Source organism: Takifugu flavidus, chromosome 15, assembly GCF_003711565.1.
Source record: "Takifugu flavidus isolate HTHZ2018 chromosome 15, ASM371156v2, whole genome shotgun sequence".
In the NCBI taxonomy this organism is placed as follows: Eukaryota; Metazoa; Chordata; class Actinopteri; order Tetraodontiformes; family Tetraodontidae; genus Takifugu; species Takifugu flavidus.
In genome coordinates this window covers 8,378,089-8,398,393 of record NC_079534.1, presented here as the reverse complement: position 1 = coordinate 8,398,393, position 20,305 = coordinate 8,378,089, and the positions used below count along the sequence as shown (strand labels likewise).

At 40.6% G+C, this 20,305-nt stretch overlaps 1 protein-coding gene across 6 annotated transcripts; it reads left to right on the top strand.

Moving 5' to 3' along the window:
* The first annotated feature begins 2,180 nt into the window (after window positions 1-2,180).
* On the top strand, window positions 2,181-17,420 carry LOC130539297 (choline transporter-like protein 5-A). Of its 6 annotated transcripts, none has more exons than XR_008954079.1 (22): window positions 2,181-2,318; window positions 6,659-6,707; window positions 7,720-7,793; window positions 8,249-8,333; window positions 9,413-9,497; window positions 9,896-10,024; window positions 10,113-10,173; window positions 10,342-10,465; window positions 10,634-10,717; window positions 11,819-11,931; window positions 12,602-12,733; window positions 13,240-13,339; window positions 13,429-13,521; window positions 13,672-13,759; window positions 13,915-14,183; window positions 14,264-14,358; window positions 14,475-14,578; window positions 14,695-14,768; window positions 14,843-14,913; window positions 15,008-15,110; window positions 15,206-15,290; window positions 16,987-17,420. XR_008954079.1 is itself a non-coding variant. In XM_057057545.1 (22 exons), exons 1-22 carry the CDS (start codon window positions 2,246-2,248, stop codon window positions 17,082-17,084), a joined length of 2,130 nt encoding a protein of 709 aa, XP_056913525.1. In that variant the 5' UTR covers window positions 2,181-2,245; the 3' UTR covers window positions 17,085-17,420. The 6 variants fall into 6 exon arrangements, 5 of the variants coding, with proteins under 5 accessions (XP_056913525.1, XP_056913527.1, XP_056913524.1 ...); XM_057057545.1 differs by having other exon boundaries at window positions 12,641-12,733; window positions 15,008-15,090; XM_057057544.1 differs by having other exon boundaries at window positions 2,182-2,318; window positions 15,008-15,090.
* The last annotated feature ends 2,885 nt before the right edge of the window (window positions 17,421-20,305 follow it).

Here is a 20,305-nt window from a genome sequence, read left to right as displayed (position 1 = left end):
GGTGTCATGTTTGGAGGACATCAGGCACTGCTCAGTACCAATGGGTGAAACACATTGACAATATCGGGCATTGTGTGTAGAATTGACTTAATTTTGGAATAAGGCTGTATCATAACAAAATATGTAAAAACTTAATGTGCTGTGAAAACTTTCCCAATGCACTGTATCTGAGTGACAATGGCATAGATACAATATATGAGTATTGGCTATACAAAGGTAGTACTGTATAGTCTCTTCATGTGGTCTTCAGATTTGCTCCAGAACAGTGTGTAGGGATCTTCCTGAAATGGGTTCCCATGACAGAGCAGCTGCATCCATGCCTTATATCACCAAGTGCAGTGCAAAGTGTCAGGTGCACTGGTATATAGCATGCCAAAAATGGTGTCTAGATGGATGGAGACATGTTCTGTGGAGTAATAAACCACAGTTCTCTGTCAGTCTGATAGATGACTCTGGGTTTGGCCATTGCCAGGAGAACATTACTTGGGGTTGTTTATCCAGATTGGTCAGCGAAAGATACTCAATATTTCAACATAACAATATCTATTTTGGACAATTTCATGCTCCTAACATCACAAACAGTTTTGTGATGGCCCTTTCCTTTTCAATAGATGCCTGATGTCATCCAAATTAAACACCTTTGGGATAAATGACACCGATTGTGAGCCAGACCTTCTCATCCAGCATCGCTGTCTGCCTTCACGAATGCGCTTCTGGAAGAACGATGAATCAATCCCATAAATACACTCCTAAACCTTGTGGAAAGCCTTGCCAGAAGAGGTATAGTCAACATGATGTTAAACCTTAGGGATTTTAAATGGCCGTCACACAAATTCTTACCTGTCTAGGTTTAAAGCAATTTCTTGGATAAACAACAATTTTTCACATCTTATTTTTTTAAGCACAAATCACAGTGAATGAATAATGTGTTAAACTCCTCCAAATTTATAATTACTATCTTCTTTACTGCTTTGTGCAGCATTTACCTCACCTGACAGCAGGAGGGAACAAAGACGTGAGGAGAGAGTCAGCCAAAGCATCAGGGAATGTGATAACAGGCAAAGGGGTGATCAAGGAGAGAAGGCACATCATGACCCCCCGATAGAGCTCAGACATCTAAAACTGTCCCAAAACAATGGGGTAATGCATGCCCTGAACCCCCCAGAGACCATCATCCGACAGAGCCAAACTCAGCGACCATGGAAGCAGACACCCCAGCTCAGATTTGGTCCACCCTTTCCTGCCTGATGGTCACTTCAGTGTTTTTAAGTATGTACTGGGCAGAGATAGAAGTTCTTCAGTATTGATTACATGTCAATTAACTTGGATGTCATTCATTACAGGTGGTGATTCTAACTACTTTTTTAGGCATAATCAAACAAATAAAGGAAGAAATTCTGCTGAGGATGCCTTAGCTGGGAAAGCAAATCTGCTCTTCCTACCAGCTGCTGGCTTTTGGTTTTTATTTTTGACTTTTCCATTTTTAAAATAATTTATGTTTTCTCTGAATTTATTAAATTATTTGAATTTCAACCAGATTAATAGTATTAGTGATTAAGCCCATTGGCATCAACATCCTGGAATGATGTACAGTCAGATTTTATTGTTATTTTAAACAGATTGTGTAGCTTCTGTGTAATTAAATGGAAAGATCTCACAGTTTAGAGGGTAAAACCTGAAAACAGATGAAGAAGAAGAACTGTCTAGTTTACTGTTGGACCGTTGCTGCCATCTTATGGATATTTTCTCTTTGTTCATACTTTTCGCAAACACTAATCACTTCTTCAAAGCAGTTAACCACCGTCTGTGTAAAAAATTACTAAATGCATAAATATTGAGTTATTTGAAAGATATATTTGGGATTTTTTATTTCATTAAAAATAATGAATGAGACTGCCATTCTTTATTTTGTTACAAGTAAATATTATGCATTACTCACATGGTTTATTATTAAACCTACATGGGTTTGAACTGTTAGTAGTATGAAGAACAGATGCCCCCTCCGTTTAATTTAGTTTGGCGTCAGTTTGACAAGACCTTTCCAAAATAAGACTCTGATTACTTTATTAAAATCAAAATTAGAATTACCGGTAGATTAGTTTCAAATTCTATATATCTATTGTAGTATAGACGAGACAACTAAAAGCAGAAGGTGTGTGTGGGGGCGGGGTTGGTGGTGGATGGATCTAAAGCTACACTCACAGCCAGTTTCCTCGTCATTCATGCGTCAGCGGCACCATGAGCCATGGCAACCAGCCGGTACAGCTCAGCAACTGTTCCTAACCCGATACCGAGTGACAAATCAAGTCATGTATACGGTGAGTAGCACCAGTCCTGACCAGTCTGGACTCACGATCACCTGCAGCAGAACCACCACTATTTCATAATATCGATATCAGGAACTACAGGCAGTATCTTTAGAAATGTATAGAAAGAAGGTAGCTTAGTTCAAGGTACGTGTAAGCAAGATAAATGTGAATAAAATAGACTGTAATTTTTATATCACTGCTGTCAAGGAAAAAAAGACAGATACATCAACATTCTGTGCTGTTTGTCTCGACATGAATATCTCAAGTACTTTGTAACAGTTAAATTGTTCAGTGCAGATTGTTGCTATCTTTGTGAGCCGCAGGGAGAGGATTAGCAGAGTATTACTGTTCACTTATTCCATCAGCTGAATTGTGTCTTGCTTCAAAACGTGTCGTGTTTCCTGAGCTGTTGTATATCAAGCCTAGTATTAAAACCCAGACATAGTATATCAAGCCTAGTATTAAAACCCAGACATAGTACTTCAGTATGTACAGAAAAATGGACAAGGATTTGAGCAAGTTTGACAAGAGTGAATTTGTGCAGGTTATAGAATGGTTAGGAGCAGTTCTGCTTCTGATAACAAGGTGTCAGAGCAAACAGAGCATCACAATTTATGGCATAGTGGGCTGCATCGCTACAGACCAGTCCGGGTATCCAGGCTGACCTTTGGCACCAACAATACACACAAGAGTATCAGAATTGGACCACTGAGCAATGGAAGAGGATGGCCCGACAGATCATGTTTTATTTTACATCCATGTATCCACATGGTGTGTGTTGGGATTTCTGGGTTGTGTCTGTCTTTGGCCTTCACGGTGTGGTGTTGAGCACAATTGGGTGCAGCTGGCACTGCAGGCAGGCGCACCTGTAGGCAATTTACATCTTGTTGCCTATTTAAGCAGGTTGTGCCTGCCTGTCAGTGCTGGGTTTTCTGTTTGTGTGGGGAGTGTGTTTGTTTGTCTAGTGTGGGTGTTTGGTCGTTCGTCTAGTGTGGGTGTTTGTTCGGGTTCCTTGGTGTTGGTAGGGTGTCTGCTTGCGGTGAAGCTGTTTGGTCGCTTCCCCCGTCCTGTGTTGGTGCTCTGCGTCTCCTGGAGGGTCGCTCCTGTTCTCAAGCTTCCGGTTTCCCTGGAGGACCGCTCCTGTTCCTGTGTTCCTGTTGCCCTGGAGGGTCGCTCCTGTCCCCGAGCTTCCTGTTTTCCTGGAGGGCCGCTCCTGTTCCTGTGTTTCTGTTGCCCTGGAGGACCGCTCCTGTTCCTGTGTTCCTGTTGCCCTGGAGGGTCGCTCCTGTCCCCGAGCTTCCGGTTTTTTTGGATGGCCGCTCCTGTTCCTGTTCCTGGTCTCCTGGAGGACCGCTCCTGCTCCCCTTGCAGCCTAGGAGGACTGCCTCTGCCTTCAGTGTCTCGGGGCACGTTCGTGTGGTGAGCGTGTCGCACCGGACTCCCGAGTCCGCCGGTCCTGGGGGACTGCTGCGGGTTGAGGACTCACCGGTGTTCCGAGTTCCCCGCAGTCCAGGGGGACTGCATCTGGTTGGGGACTCGCCGATGGACCTGTGACGGACGGACGCTGCCTCCAGATCCCCTTGCAGTCCAGGAGGACTGTTTCCTGTCGTCAGCGCGTGCTCCCCTTCCCTGTAAATAAAGCTGTTGACTACTCCACCACTGTGTCCTGGCCTGCGTTCGGGTCCTCTACAACCATGTATAGTAACAGGCGTGCATCAAATTAATCTTTATTTATATAGCGTCTTTTACAATCAAAATTGTTTCAAGGCGCTTTCCAGAATCCCAGGGCCTAACCCCAGACAAGCAACAGTGGCAAGGAAAAACTCCCCTTTAACAGGAAGAAACCTTGAGCAGGACCAGGCTCATGTAGGGGGACCCTCCTGCTGATGGCCAGCTGGGGAGATGGAGAGGGGAGGACAGGCACAGAGCACAGAAACACATACAAAAATACACTATTTATACAGCGGGTCATCATGCAGCTCCGAAGGCGGCGATACCTGTAAATGAATACAGAAGGGGGGGGGAAGCAGAAAAACTACACAAGAATCAGCATAACTAGTCTGCTAGTTGAGGAGGAGAGGAAACCATGACCCAGTGGGGTGACAGAGGCCTGTCAGGTGATCATGTTTCCGGACCCCGGCAGCCTTGGCCTATACCAGCATAGCTAAGATGTTAACCTAACGATTAGACGACCCCCTAAGTATGATAATTTGTCTGTCTATAATAGCAACTGGAACTACAGAATTAGTAACAATAAGCTTTTTCAAAGAGGTAGGTTTTAAGCCTAATCTTAAAAGTAGCGATGGAGTCAGCCTCCCGTACCTGGATAGGAAGCTGGTTCTATAGCAGGGGGGCCTGGTAGCTAAATGCTCAGCCCCCCATTCTACTCCTAGAAACTCTGGGAACCACAAGTAGACCAGCATTCTGAGAGCGGAGCGGCCTATTGGGCTGGTAAGGTATCACTAGCTCCTCCAGGTAGGATGGAGCTAGGCCTCTGAGGACCTTGTAGGTCAAAAGAAGGGTTTTAAAAATTATTCTAAATTTAAAGGGCAGCCAATGAAGAGACGCCATTACAGGAGTTATGTGATCTCTTTTGTCAATACCTGTCAGAACTCTGGCTGCAGCATTTTGGATCAACTGGAGGCTTCTTAAAGAGTTGTTTGGACACCCTGATAATAAAGAATTACAATATTCCAGCCTGGAAGTAGCAAATGCATGGACTAACTTTTCAGCATCATGCCGCATCAGTGGCTTCCTGATCTTTGTGATGTTTCTCAAGTGAAAAAGGCACTTCTAGAGACTGTTTTAATGTGTGAATTGAAGGAGAGATTTCGGTCAGAAGTTACTCCTAGATTCCTCACAGAGAGACTAGATGTTAATGAGATACCATCTAGAGTGATCATGTGATCTAATCTATCCCTGAGAGGATCAGGACCAAACACCATGACCTCAGTTTTTCCTGAGTTAAGGAGGAGGAAATTTGAAGACATCCAGGACTTTATGTCTTTAAGACAGGTCTGAAGCTTCACTAACTTCTCTGTCTCCTCTGGTTTCATGGATAAAGCTGAGTGTCATCAGCATAACAATGAAAATTTATCCCATGCTGCCGAATAATGTTCCCTAAGGGAAGCATGTACAATGTGAAGTGGATTGGTCCAAGTACAGAACCTTAAGGAACTCTGTGGCTAACCCTACTGTATGAGGAGGGAACACCATGGACATGGGCAAACTGGTATCTATCAGATAAATATGATCTAAACCAGTCTAGTGCTGTCCCTTTAATCCCAATCACATGTTCCAGTCTATGTAACAGGATGCTGTGATCAACTGTATCAAAAGCAGCACTGAGGTCCAGCAGAACCAGCATAGAGACCAGTCCATGATCTGAAGCTATAAGAAGATCATTAGTAACTTTAAGAAGTGCTGTTTCTGTGCTGTGATGAGCTCTAAAGCCTGACTGAAACATCTCAAACAGGCTGTTCCTCTGCAGGTGCTCCAGTAACTGAGTCACCACAACCTTCTCAAGAATTTTAGAGATAAAAGGAAGGTTGGATATTGGCCTATAATTTGCTAATATATCAGGATCCAGTGATGTTTTTTAAGTAATGGCCTAATCACTGCCACCTTGTAGGACCGGAGTACATAACCTGTCACTAAAGAACCATTGATCTGGTCCAGGATAGAGCTGCCTATCAATGGTAAAACATCCTTCAACAGGTGTGTTGGGATGGGATCTAAAAGACACGTGGTGGTCTTGGATTTCCGAATTAGCGATGACGCCTCCGAAAAATATATAGGGCTGAAGGAGTTTAAGGGCTCGTTGGAGAACCTGTATGTTCCCACAGTCAGCACATCTGGTGATGGTCCAGTTGTTAGAGCAATAGAGTCAACCTCTGCAGGGCTAAGATTATAATGATTGATCCCTGGGGAAACACATGGTGGTCCTGGGATTAGCACAGGGATCGCTTCCTTAAACTTAGCTACAGCATTATCTGAAAGACATCTGCTATAGTAAGACTGTGCTCTGAGCATAGAAGAATCCTTTATCATAAATGTAAAAGTGATCAAAGAATGATCTGATAGGAGTGGGTTCTGAGGGAACACTGACACATGTTCTACCTCAACACCATAAAACTGAATTAGATCAAGGGTGTGGTTGAAGCGATGAGTTAGTTGGTTTATCTGCTGAAGGAAACCAACTGACTCAAGTAATGAAAGCCATTTTTAGTCGTCATTTAGTCGGGAACACATGGTAATATCTATGTATAGGAAAGTATGTGCAATATGTATATATGTGTTAAGCTTTCTTTCTTTTCTTGACTTCCTCTTCTATCTTTTCTTTCTTTCAGGAGAACCACACAAGTTTGATCCCCTCTTCAGAGGCCCGGTCCACAGAAGGTAACTCCTGCAGTGTGTGAAGTTATTCTAATATCAGAGGTCCTCAGCTTAAGTTCATAAACAGATATTTGTACAGAGCCTTGCAAAAGTATTCATCCCACCTTGAGTTTTTCCCTAATTTGTCACATAACAGGCATAAAATTAATTTATTTGTGTATTACGTAATAAACCAAAAGACAGTGGTGTATAATTGTGAACTACGTAGAAAATATATATTGTTCAGCTTTTTATTTTACACATGCATTGAGAAAGGTGTGATATGCATATCTATTTAGCCCTCTTCTGAATTTGTCCTCTTAGTCCACTGAGCTGATGCTGCCCTCACCATGTTTCATAGTGATAATGGTTCAGATTAATGTGCAGTGTTAACTTTTTAGCACACATGGTATGCAGGCAAGTTCAGTTTTTGTCTCATTTGACCAGAGCACCTTCTTCTGCCTTTGCCATGTCCCATACTCGGCTCGTGGCAAAATAAAATTTCTTCTTATTGCTTTCTTTCAACAGCAGCTCTCTTCTTCCCACTGTTCCACAAAAGCCATATTTGATGAGTGCCTTGCTACTCGTTGCCCTGTGGACAGATTCTCCCAGCAGTGTAGTGGATTCCTACAGGAACAGCCACTCAATAATGCTCTCCATGCCTGGTCCTTTTGGAATGTTCAAAGCATGGGATATGTCCTAACCTTTCTCTGTTTGTTAATTTTCTCTAAAAAAATCTCTGAGGCCCTAAAACAGTTAAATATGACAGATTACATTTCTTTCAGACTTTTATGCATCATTATTTTCCTTCAACATCACAATCATTTACTACTTTGCGTTTTTTTTTTTTTTAAATCACATATAATCCCTTGAAGTTTATGCTTGGAATATGACCAAATGTCGAAATCTTAAAGCATGAATGCTCTTGCAAGGCCCTGTGTTTCCAAGTACCGGTATTTGTACTGAAATCTTTTTGGAACTATTTGTATCATTGAGTGTTCCAAATTGACTCTGCTCCAACCATGTGTTTATTCAGAAAGTGCACCGATGTCATTTGTTGCCTGGTCTTCTTTATTGTCATCTTCTTATATTTGGCCTTGGGAGTAATAGGTGAGTACGTTTCAGCAAATATCCCCAAGTGTGTGGAGCTGCTTCTCCCATTAATTTTTGACACTCTATAGTAACTTTTACACAATTGTTAAAGTATGGACACTTACTAATGATGCAGAGATAATCATCAGCTCCATTCTCACAGACTATTTGTACAATTTATATGTGTCTGTCTGGTCAAGTATCTGCTCACTTTAGATCTGTGGACATTTAACTGTTGAACACTGGTGCTAATCTCCTACTCTTACTGTCATTCCAAACAGTTCCTGTTACAGACGGTCTCCATGATTTTCTGTAGAACTCTCTCATGATCTGAGACACGCTGATAAATCTCCTCTAATTTCAAGAATGAAAAATGTGTGATGTAAAGTTTTGGAGTGGGTGCTCCATTGTTTTTGCCTGCATTTCCTTAAATCATAAATCACTATTTATTTGTCTGTCTTCTGTCCATTCAGCCTGGTTACATGGGGATCCCAAGAAGTTGATTCATCCAACAAATAGCTATGGTCAGTTCTGTGGTCAGAAAGGAACTCACAATTTGTAAGTCCCAGTTCAGATGGACATATTTTTGAAGAGCAAAGTGTGTGTGTGTGTGTTCTTGTACCAAAATACTCATTCTACTAACAAAATAGGGACATTTTTAGGAAGTGATAACTTCTAATTGAAAGGACTCTTGAAGGGTTAAGACATGGTTTAGTTAGGATGGTTAGGGTAAAGGGTTATATAGTATGTCTATCAAAGTGTGTGTGTGTGTGGGGGGGGGGGGGGGGGTGCGTGTGTGCACATTTGTCTACAATTAAAGTGAAAGCTCTCCATGATAATATTTCTTTCAAGTCATTTCACTTTTTACATTTCACAAATCAACAGTCCTTATTGTGATGATATGACGTCAATAATGAATATCATTAAAAAAAATTGTACATATTGAAATTTATTTACTTAACCCAATATTTCTTGCTAAATCATATGTAACATTTAATATCGATGATACAAATTTGAATGACAAAAATACTTTGAAAAGACTAATGACAAACACAATGAGGACACAAAGTCAAGAACAAAAGGAGGAAGTTACATTAAGCCTCTGATGGCAGACTTTTAGGTACAAACTGAAGCGTAATTGCATCCTCTCATGGCGAAGAAGAAGAAACTATTTGTAGTTTCTGGAGAAGTCCTGATAGCATTGATGCATGCATGAGCCAGCCCAGAAGTTAAACACAGAGTCGGCATCCTTATAATCTTGTCAATGTTAGACAAATGAGAAAAGACACTGTCAGAGATGTTTTGGTGGTATATGTGAGTTAAAGGAAGTTAAAGTTAAAGTTTTGGTCAAAGATTTGGCATGCCAGAGTTGGCATGGAGACCAACTAAACCCCATCAAGAGTAATAATGTGATGAGCCATTGTGCAACGTTTGCCGGAGTTAAAGATAAGAGCATTTAAGGTAATCAATGACCACAAGTCTTTAAGATGAGCCTGAACTTCGATTGACTGTTCTCTTGTCCTCTGTCAATTCAACTCATTTGTTTGTCTATTCACAACACAGTGAACAGAGAAACTGGAACTAGCCGTGGAATAGACACATTTCTGAATCGTGATTATATTTTCTTCATATTTCAGCAATAAGCCCATCCTGTTCTATTTCAACATTTTGAAGTGTACCAACCCAGCTATACTGATCAACCTGCAGTGTCCCACAACTCAGGTACTGCTTTTTAGATCAGTCCCCAACAGACCCGAGCTACCACCGTCCAACTGTTTTTACTGTGGTATTTTACAATATGTGGCATATCCAGTCTGCTTGTGTTCCTTTGTGTCATTCATTTACTGTAAATATCCAATAAAACATTTTTTAATGTAATAATAATATAAGCAGAAAACATTTGTAAGTACATTCAAGTTTATTTTAGTGTATAAAGAACTCCCATTAGTAATCTGCCTGAATCATAGTTCCAAATGACAGTTATCATATTTCTAGGTCAAATATGATCCGTTAAACTTTTTAAAAGAAGAGAATTAGATTACTCAAGAAATTATTTCCGGGGTTTATGTTGTTTCTATGGTGGATTATGTTATTTTTGAACCTGAAACACTTTTTTTCAGATGTGTGTGTCCAAGTGTCCAGACAGGTTTGCCACCTTCAGTGAGATGCAGCAACAATATAATGTCAGCAGGAAGAAATGGGAATATTACAGACAGTTCTGTAAACCCGAGTTTAATAATCCTCAAAAGGTACTGCAAAAACACCTGGAGAATTTTGTTAATTTTCTTCAACACACACATTTATTATTCTAATGTTGCTCCTGCTGTGTTTCTTCAGCCAGTTTCTGAGGTTCTGCGAGATGACGACTGCCCCTCTATGATCTATCCCAGCAGACCAAGTACAGTGGATAAGCTGCAAATTATTTGGTTTTATGTAATGTTGCTAGCGAGAAAGAAACTGTATGAATTACAACTAAAACATAATCAGAAAATACTATTAAATCAGACTTTGTGTGTTTAAACAAGACCAAAGGATTATAATATTTCATTCATGTTTTTTTTGTCAGTTTTTCAGAGGTGTGTACCAGACTTCAACATTGTGAATGAAACTCTGATGACAGTCAATCAAACCAGATTTAAAGAAGCTCTGGAAATAACAAATGCTGTGCCTGAACTCCAAGATGCTGCCAAGTAGTGTCACCATCTTTGTTATCATTTCATTTAGATATTTTTGGTTTCTATCTGAGCTCATATCTGTCCATGATAGTCCAGCTATGATCCAGAATAACACGCTGTGACCAGTTTTGGTGACTTTCATTTTTAGTCCCACTGATGGTCTTCTTTGGGTCTTCTCTACAGAAACATAGCAGGACTAGCGGACACTAAAGAGCTGAGAATAAAGATAGCCGAAGATTATGCCAAGTCATGGAAGTGGATACTCGTGTAAGTTTGTTACCTTGAAAGTTTATGTCATACATCGTCATCTCAGAACTCTGGTTCTCTGTTATTTGGCCCTGAACCGTGGGGCTCCACCAAAGGCCCTTTGCTGCTCAGTCTCAGTGGTGGAGCCTTGTTGTCTTTGGGATGGTTGAGCTTTAGATCTCTCTCCTGCCTGCTGATGGGTCCAGCATGGTGGAGTTATGGCTTCCCAGTTTCACTTTTCATTAGTGACACCAACTGGGGAGGAGTATTCCAAGGCATAAAATCAGTGGTTTATAACAAAGAGAAATTTTAACACTGGGTGAGTGGCATAATAAACTGCTATCCAAGCTGCTATAAAACAATAAAATCTCCACAAAACCCTCTTTTCAATTAATTATACACAATGTAAATCTATCAAATACATACAAAATACCCCCAAGCATTTTTCTGCTGTTATTATAGAGCAGGGGTGCTCATTATGTCGATCTACCGGTCGATCGCGGAGGTAGTATTGGTTGATCGCGGCGTGGCATTAAAAAATATCAGCCTATCATTTATCCCATCACTTGATTTATATACAGGGCAGCCAGTTAGATGCCAACTGAATTTGACATTCAGGTGACCAATCAAGCGCAAACAACAGCGCTAAGTGCAGCAGAACTTACGTGTGCTAACTCAAGTGTGCTTGAGACTGGCTGTCAGCAGCTACTGTCCGGACTATGCATCCCTGGCTGATTCAATTCAGTGCAAGTCATTAAAGTAAACTCAGGCAATTACAAAAAAAGGTTAATAGTTAATTATTATGTGTGTTTTTCAAAATTGGCTCATTCGGTTATGCAAGGTACATCAACATACATTGTACATACAAAGACTCCTCAATACATTTGAAAATTAGATGTTTTACATTTTTGTGGTGGGTAGATCACTTTGACTTGGTCATTTTGTAAGTAGCTCACATGCTGAAAAAATGTGAGCACCCCTGTTATAGAGGATGGGCTCTCAAATCTGAACACTGATATTACTAATATTACTATCATATATCCTTTTTGTAAAATGTATTAATTTCTATCATAGATATTTTGCTAATAGAATTAAATTGTATTTTATGATGTTGTATTACAGAGGTCTGTTGATGTCTCTGGCTGTTAGCTTGGTGTTCATCATTTTGCTGAGGTTCACAGCTGGGTTGTTACTGTGGATCACCATCGCCAGTGTTGTACTGCTGCTGGCTTATGGTGAGAAGCGTTTTCCCTTTAAAATGTTGCCATGAAATGTGTGTGTGAGAGAGAGTGATATAGAGAGAGACAGCCTGTGTGCATGAGTGTCTGTCCTCATTGAGGTAACAAAATATTAATTCTACTAGCAAAGTGAGGACATTGTGTGTCATTCTCATATCATATCATCTGTCTGAGGGTTAAGACTTGAAGACTGAGGTTAATTGGGAAAATGTTGTGTTGCAGCAGCTTTTTAAAAAAAATAAAAAAAATAAAATAAAATAAAAGAATTAAATACGCAATAAGAAAACAGTAGAAAATCTTAATATAGTGGTGGGAAAAAAAAGTTTTTGGACACCCGCATCATTTTACACAATTTCAAATATATTATCATAAAATAATGGAAATGGAATGGAAATGGAAATGGAAAATTGCTTTTGTGTTTCAAAAGGTGTGGCTGCAATAAAAGTCAACATTTAACATGTGAATGTGTTCAAAACTGAACAAAAAAAATGAACCATCACGTCATATAATTAATGTTTATTATTCCTGCCATTAGAATAAAGCTGAGCTCTAATCCTGTCTAAAATGTTTTTCAACCACTGTAAATAGAATAAACTACACCAATATGAAGAAAAAAAACATGCAGTTGTGCATGTGTATGTGAGCGTGTGTGTGCATGTGTCTACAGGTATTTGGTTTTGTTTCACGGAGTTCTCCCTGCTCAAAGAAAAACCTGGATCAGATGTTTCTATTGTTGAAGTTGGCTTCCACACGGACCTGCAGGTTTACCTCCAGCTCCGACAGACCTGGATCCTCATGCGTGAGTTCTTTAGCAAAATATTCCTTGTACCCCTGCAGCACGGGCCTCTTAGAAGGACCCTCTAATTCATGATAAGCAAACAGTATCCAAAGATCACAATTGTGAGGGATAAACTGTTGTCCAGCCACATTTAAGGATCACTGAAACAGAAAATACAGTACATGTAAACCCTAAACAAACAATCATAATCAACAGAACCTCAAAATGAAAAGAATGGTGCTCGTGAATTAAGTACAGATTGCAGAAAGCTGCAAACAATTACAACAGAAATACATGGAAGAAACCTGTGTGTAATGTAATCGGGTATTATTGACCATTAAAGACTGTCTGTGTTACTGTGTAAAATCTTGTTGGGAATCAAGTAATAACTCAGCAACAAAAATAGAGAGTAAAACTTGACCAAGCATGTCCTCAGAACAAGTGTTTGATATTTGCTTTTGCTCAGCTGGAGGTGTTACCGTACTTTAGCAGTGACTTTGCTTTTTCCTTGTTGATTTCCTCATCAGTGGTCTTTTTGGGAGTGGCAGAAGCTTCAATCACTCTGATGCTGATCTCCTTAAGGAGACGAATTCAAGTGGCTATCGCCTTGCTCAGAGAGGCGAGCAAGTACGGCTCTCACATCCATTCACGATCATAGCGTATACTGACGGATCCTCCCGATGTTGATTTTTTGTTGTTGTTATTGTTGTTTTCAGAGCCATCAGCCACATAACCTCAACCCTCTTTTATCCTCTCATCACTTTTCTAATGTTGACTATTTGCCTCTTGTACTGGGCAGTTACAGCCGTGTATCCTTCAGTGCTAACAACCAATTATATTGAACAGACGCATACTGCACCAGAGTGTTTGGCAGCTGCTTTGATGAAGTACATCTTTTTTCATTAGCTACAGTATTTACCAGCTTGTAAATATTTCTTTAACCACCATGTTGAAACCAGCTACCTTGCATCCTCTGGGGAACCAGTCTATAAGGTTGTTTCTTCTGAAGGGAGCTGCCCCTCTGCCAACAGTACATGCACGCCTGAGGTATGAGTGAAGATATGGACAGCAATAGATGTCATGTGAATGAGACTCTGCTTTACTATGAACCTTACCCTCTGGTCCCGGTGTTACAGGATTCATCTGTGTGCAGGAAAGATGTAGTGTTTTGGGGTAAATAATACTTTTTTTTCCTTTGTCAGTTCTTCAACAGAAGTGACATTTCCAAATATGAGCTATGTCAGGGCTCACAGTGTCTGTTTGCCTTCTACGGCGGGGAGACATCTTACCATCGCTACGTCTTCTGGTTTCAGCTGTCCAATCTGCTGCTCTTCTTTTGGTTGGTCAACTTTAGTTTGGCTCTAGAGCAGTGCTCCCTGGCTGGGGCATTTGCAAGCTACTATTGGTCCAGTAAGAAGCCTTGTGACATCCCATCTTGTCCACTGTTTTTGTCATTCTTCAGGGCCATCAGGTCAGGACACAACTGCAAGCTGCACTTAAATCTCTTTATTGCATGTTCCAATGTTGTGAACATCCACTGTCTGTCTTCAGATATCACACAGGATCTTTGGCATTTGGGGCTTTAATTGTTTCAGTTGTCCAACTGATCAAAATTGTGCTTCAGTACATGGATCAGAAACTCAGAGGTTTAGAAACACACACACATGCACTCACACTCACACACACACACACACACACACGCACACACACACACGTCTCACAGTAATCTCTCTCAATACTGATTTTGGATTTCTTCATGCAGGTTTAAACAACAGCTTGTCCAGGTTCATAGCACACTGTCTGAAATGCTGTTTCTGGTGTTTGGAGAAATTAATCTGCTACGTGAACCACAATGCATACATCATGGTGAGCTGTCAGTATTGTTAACCACAGCTACAACTGTTACAACAATTGTTACTACAACTGCTTCCTAAATGGATCTGACTGCTCGTTTTTGCTGTCTTTCACCTCTTCTCCACTAGATGGCAATCTATGGAAAGAGCTTCTGTACGTCGGCCAGAGAAGCTTTCTTTCTCCTCATGAGGAATGTAGTTAGGTATGAGGTCTGTGCTCGGATATGACAATTCTTTCCATCTTCTCATTTTTCATTTCCTAACTCTGTGTTGTTAGGGTTTTTGTTCTTGACAGAGTGACAGATTTCCTGTTGTTTCTTGGCAAATTACTAGTATCAGGAGGAATTGGTGAGTGCTCAGGCATTGGTCAACAGCATATTATTATATGCTGCTTATTATCATATTTATTATCATAACCGATCTATCTCTCTGTGTGATTCAGGTGTACTCGGGCTCTTCCTGTCCAGGCACATCCCATATGTCCAAGAAGTTCCTGATTTGAACTTCCACTGGGTCCCTCTACTGGTCAGAATGATAACACACCAGTAGTGTATCAACGTCAGCATTAACTGGCTTTAAAAATTGCTTATATTGTACAATTTGGCAGTTTGGTGTTTCTGACCCTTGTATTTCCTGTTAGACGGTGGTGGCAATCTCATATCTGATTGCTCATGCCTTCTTCAGCGTCTACGCCACATGTGTGGATACTCTCTTCCTCTGTTTATGTAAGTACATCAGAGTTAATTTTTCCTCTTTTTTTGCATAGAAAATAATTTCCTTACTTTCCAACTTATTTCTTAATTTATAAATATTTCCCAAAATCAATCTTTATTTATATAGCATCTGTTACAATGAAAATTGTTCCTAGGCACTTTACAGAATCCCAGGGCCTGACCCCCAACAAGCAACTGTGTCAAGGAAAAACTCCCCTTTAACAAGAAGAAACCTTGAGCAGGACCAGGCTTATATAGGGGGACCCTCCTGCTGATGGCTGGGTGGGTAGAGAGGGAGTGGGTCAGTGGGGTCGGAGGTCAGGAGGTCAGCATACAGCTATGAAGGCAGCGATACCTGTAGATCGATACAGAAGGGGGGTGGGGTCGGGGGAGCAGAAAAACTACACAAGAAATAACATCACTGATCTACTTGGAGGAGAGGAGAGGAGAGGAGAGGAGAGGAGAGGAGAGGAGAGGAGAGGAGGAGAGGAGAGAGAGGAGAGGAGAGGAGGAGAGGAGAGGAGAGGAGAGGAGAGGAGTTGAGTTGAGTTTCTGGACCCCGGCAGCCTCAGCCTATAGCAGCATAACTAAGATGTTAACCTAATAATTAGTCAACCCCCTAAGTATGATAATTTGTCTGTGTAGGATAATAACTACAACGACAGAATTAGTGACAATAAGCTTTTTCAAAGAGGTAGGTTTTAAGCCTAATCTTAAAAGCAGAGATGGAGTCAGCCTCCCATACCTGGACAGGGAGATGGTTCCACAGCAGGGGGGCCTGCTAGCTAAATAGTCGGCCCCCCAGTCTACCCTTAGAGACTCTGGGGACCACAAGTAATCCAGCATTCTGAGAGCAGAATGGTCTATTGGGATGATAAGTTGTCTAGTGAGGCCTAGCTCCAATCTACTAGGAGCTCCATCCTACTAGCTCCTAGAAGGATGGAGCTAGGCCTCTGAGGACCTTGTAAGTCAGAAGAAGTGTTTTATAAATTATTCTAGATTTAATGGGCAGCCAATGAAGAGATGCAAGTACAGGAGTAATGTGATTTCATTTGTCAATACCTGTCAGAACTCTAGCTGCAGCATTTTGGATCACCTTTAGGCTTTATAAAGAGTTGTTTGGACATCCTGATAATAAAGAATTATCCAGCCTGGAATAGTCCAGCCCGGAAGTAACAAATGCGTGGACTAACTTTTCAGCATCATGCCGCGTCAGTAGTTTCCTGATCTTTGCGATTATTCTCAGGTGAAAAAAGGCACTTCTAGAGACTAATTTAATGTGTGAGTTAAAGGACAGATTTTTGTCAGAAAAGGTCAAAAGAGGGGTGAAATTAATTAGAATGTACATAAATGATAATTTACTGATCACAAATTATAACAGCCTTTGAAACTGTTATTTTGACATTTTATTTATTGGCAGTTTTTTAATGTCTTTTTAAAATTTATTTTAGCATTTGCTGTCATTGTCTATTTTGATAAGAGAAATCAATTATTGTCCAATTTTATTATTTGAACATTTGAAATCAAAGCTCTACTTCTTTCTGCAAGCCTCAAAATTTTCAAGAAATGTGTGGTTTTTTTCTATGAGAGAACACATGTTTAATATCTTTAATCACAATGACTGTAACATGCAAACTCCTTTGCATTTTTTTTATTGTTTTTTTATCTTCCCTTCCTTTTTGTTTCCTTCTTTCCATCCATCCATCAGGTGATGAGTTAGAAAGGAATGATGGAAGTCCAGAAAAACCATTCATTATGTCCCCTGAACTGCACAGAATCTTGGGTAAATCCAGCCGGGTGCATTAGTATTCAGTCCTCTTCTATCCTTCCATCTCTGTCAGAGAATCTCCATAGGAATTGTGTTTTGTTGGACTGGACAATTCAGATGACCTCTAAAGTTTCTCCATGATCTTTTTTTTTTTTCCTCGCCTCAAGACTCAAGGTTTTTCCAGGTTTTGTGGGTGCATGTTTGCACACTGCTGTTTGTATCTGTAACCAACTCTTCTTCATCTCTTCATGTTTCCAGACTGGAATCTAAAGTTGTTTTCATATCTTGTAGAGGAAGCAGTTTATACATAACTGATTAGCCTGCTCCTTACTATGAATATCAATATTTTTTAAATAAATTAAAAGTTAAAATGGCATTGTGGGAAGGTGTCTTTCTGCTTAATCTTGTAAATTACATTGTCTGTAGCCTAAGTCACAATTAAGTGTTACGATCTGCGGACACGAATCAGTACCCCAAATGCAAACACATAGGGTGTGCTTGAAATCAAGTTTACTGGAGTCCAAGATCAAAACAGAGCCAAAGGGTCAAACGGTCAAACCGGAGCAGGCTGGGCAGCGCAAGCAGGCATCCGAGAGACGATCTGTGGGAAAGACGTATGATTAGTCCCAGACAGGTAACAGGTTCGAGGAAACAAACTTGCAAACAGAGTTTTTGGAGCCAGGCTGTACCACGGGGGGTTAACAACGAATCAGCGATGAGTGGAGAGTTGATCAGGCTTTTATGGAGAACGGCAGGTATGAATAATGACAGGAGATCGGTCTCAGGTGTGCCTTGCTCGCCCAATGGGGGAGAGTCAGGAAACCGCTCCGCCCAGCCTGAAAACAGACAAGACACAGAAGGGGAGGGGAAGAGGGAAAACACCCGGGACTCCTAACATTATGTATGATCTGAACATGTTAAGGATGGATAAACAATTACCCCCATATAAACACATTTAAAAATGTATAATATTGATGAACATGATTTTTCACGATGACTTTAGTTAAAGTTGTATTATATAATTATATATTACAGTATTAATAATGAATGTAATTTTTCAAACAGTAATGTAAACTAGAGTAAACAAAGAAGAGATGAATGTAAGATAATCTGAATAGTTACTAGCTGTGAGATTCATGGCATGACAGTCTATTAAACATTTATGAATCTCTCCATGATGTCAATATGCATATAGATACATTATAATTGAAACAATTTTTATTCCTTCATAAGCTGCATCTGTCACAATCAGATTAGCACAGGATACAAATTCTATCCATCCATCCATCCATCCATCCATGTTCTGTAAACTTATTCCTGGTCAGTGTCACCTGTCCATCAGACAGACAACTCACACCTGAGGTAAAATATGCTGTATATTCTCCAGTCAAGCACAAATGCATTTTGGACTGGGAGGAAACTAGAATACACAGTGGCAAACCACATATGCAAACTCCACAGAGGGACCCAGGAGATACTAGCCACCGCAGACATCTACAGCCAGTGCTCCAGGAGGAGATCTCAGCGAGACCCCAGTGTCATGAAGCACGCAGTGTCATGAAGCCCATACACTCAGCCTGCTTGCAAACATTCAATCAAAGGCCCTGGAAATAATTGGAGTTGGCCAGTACAAAAAGCGCCATCCTTAGGCTTATTCACAGAAAACAGATTGCCAGTGCTAACGTCCTGTACAAACAGCGTCCCCACCACCAGGACTGCCCTAGGGAACTCCAGGACTGTTTCAGGGACCTCCAGGGCAGGCTCTCATCCTTACAGGCTTCCAGAGCATGCTCCTTGGACAGAACCCTGCTACACATAATAAATAGCCTCCCAGATGTTATTAGATCTATCGCAGACATTGTTCATCAGGCCTGCAAATTGGATCTTGAGCATCTTGAAACAAACCCAGTTTGTTTATGCCATCAGGTAACCATGGCAATTATTACACAGCGACTGGAGTAGTCAGTTATTAGGTTGTATTTTGTCATCCCAAAGTTTCCTTGGATCTTTTACCTGTGCCTTATTGATGTGGTTCATTATGTGTTTCAGATAAAGAGATTCCTTTAGACATTTCTCAAAACAATCCTAAAAAAATATGAATAATAACTTGCCAATTCAAGAGATATTTAAGGCAGTTATATCACATTTAGTTTAGATCATATTTAATGTTGCCATTGAAAGAAGTTGTGAAAAAAGGAGTTTGCACAGTAAAAACTAAAAACTGAGCTAAAAGAGCCAGGAAAATGATTTTCAATCTGAATATCTAGTAAGGTTATATATTCATAAAGCAGCCTTCGATGCTATCTAACCTTGCATTACTATTGTATACTGTCATGCCCGGTGTGTTTTGTGCCTTTTGTTTGTGTTTTGTTTTCCTGGTTTTCACACTAAGGGGCGTGGTGGATTCACCTTGGTACCCTTTGCTGGTGACGTCAAACCTGCAGCTGGTTACCAATCAACACCCTTCAAAAGCCTCCCGATCACCAGCTTTTTCCTTGTTGATTTCCTCATCAGTGGTCTGTTTGGGAGTGGCAGAAGCTTCAATCACTCTGATGCTGATCTCCTTAAGGAGACGAATTCAAGTGGCTATCGCCTTGCTCAGAGAGGCGAGCAAGTACGGCTCTCACATCCATTCACGATCATACCGTATACTGGCGGATCCTCCCGATGTTGATTTTTTGTTGTTGTTGTTATTGTTGTTTTCAGAGCCATCAGCCACATAACCTCAACCCTCTTTTATCCTCTCATCACTTTTCTAATGTTGACTATTTGCCTCTTGTACTGGGCAGTTACAGCCGTGTATCCTTTAGTGCTATCGGTGACAATTCACAATTGGTGAAGGTTTTCGTGTTGTGTGCTTTGTAAATGAGGGATTGTGTTCCCGTGTTTGGGTTATTCTTAATAAACGGGACTTAAGAAGACCCCAATACAATTGCGGGTGTGTTTTTGAATCTTTCTTCTTCCTACACACAACCAAGACTGTTACATACCCTCAAATATTTAGCAAATATAAAATAATTTACACGAGATAATTAATATATACTGTATATAAATCAGTTTTTATAGCTATATTAATTATTATAAGTTGATTCGAGTAGTTTTGTAAATTAGTATTCTGTGTAAAACGGTTGAACTTACTAAATGTTTTCTAAACGAATTAGATTATTATTCTGCATGGTTTCAATTGTCTAATTCTTAAGGTGAAGCAAATATTAAGGGGAACTAAATAAACCATTCTGGAGATAATCTGTTCTATGGG

Bases quoted from the DNA above. Each gene is read 5' to 3' on its own strand.
- LOC130539297 (XM_057057544.1), top strand. From the start codon at position 2,246: ATGGCAACCAGCCGGTACAGCTCAGCAACTGTTCCTAACCCGATACCG. The intron at 2,319-6,658 runs GTGAGTAGCACC...TCTTTCTTTCAG, and splicing joins CAAATCAAGTCATGTATACG to GAGAACCACACAAGTTTGAT. The intron at 13,760-13,914 runs GTATGAGTGAAG...TTCCTTTGTCAG, and splicing joins ACAGTACATGCACGCCTGAG to TTCTTCAACAGAAGTGACAT.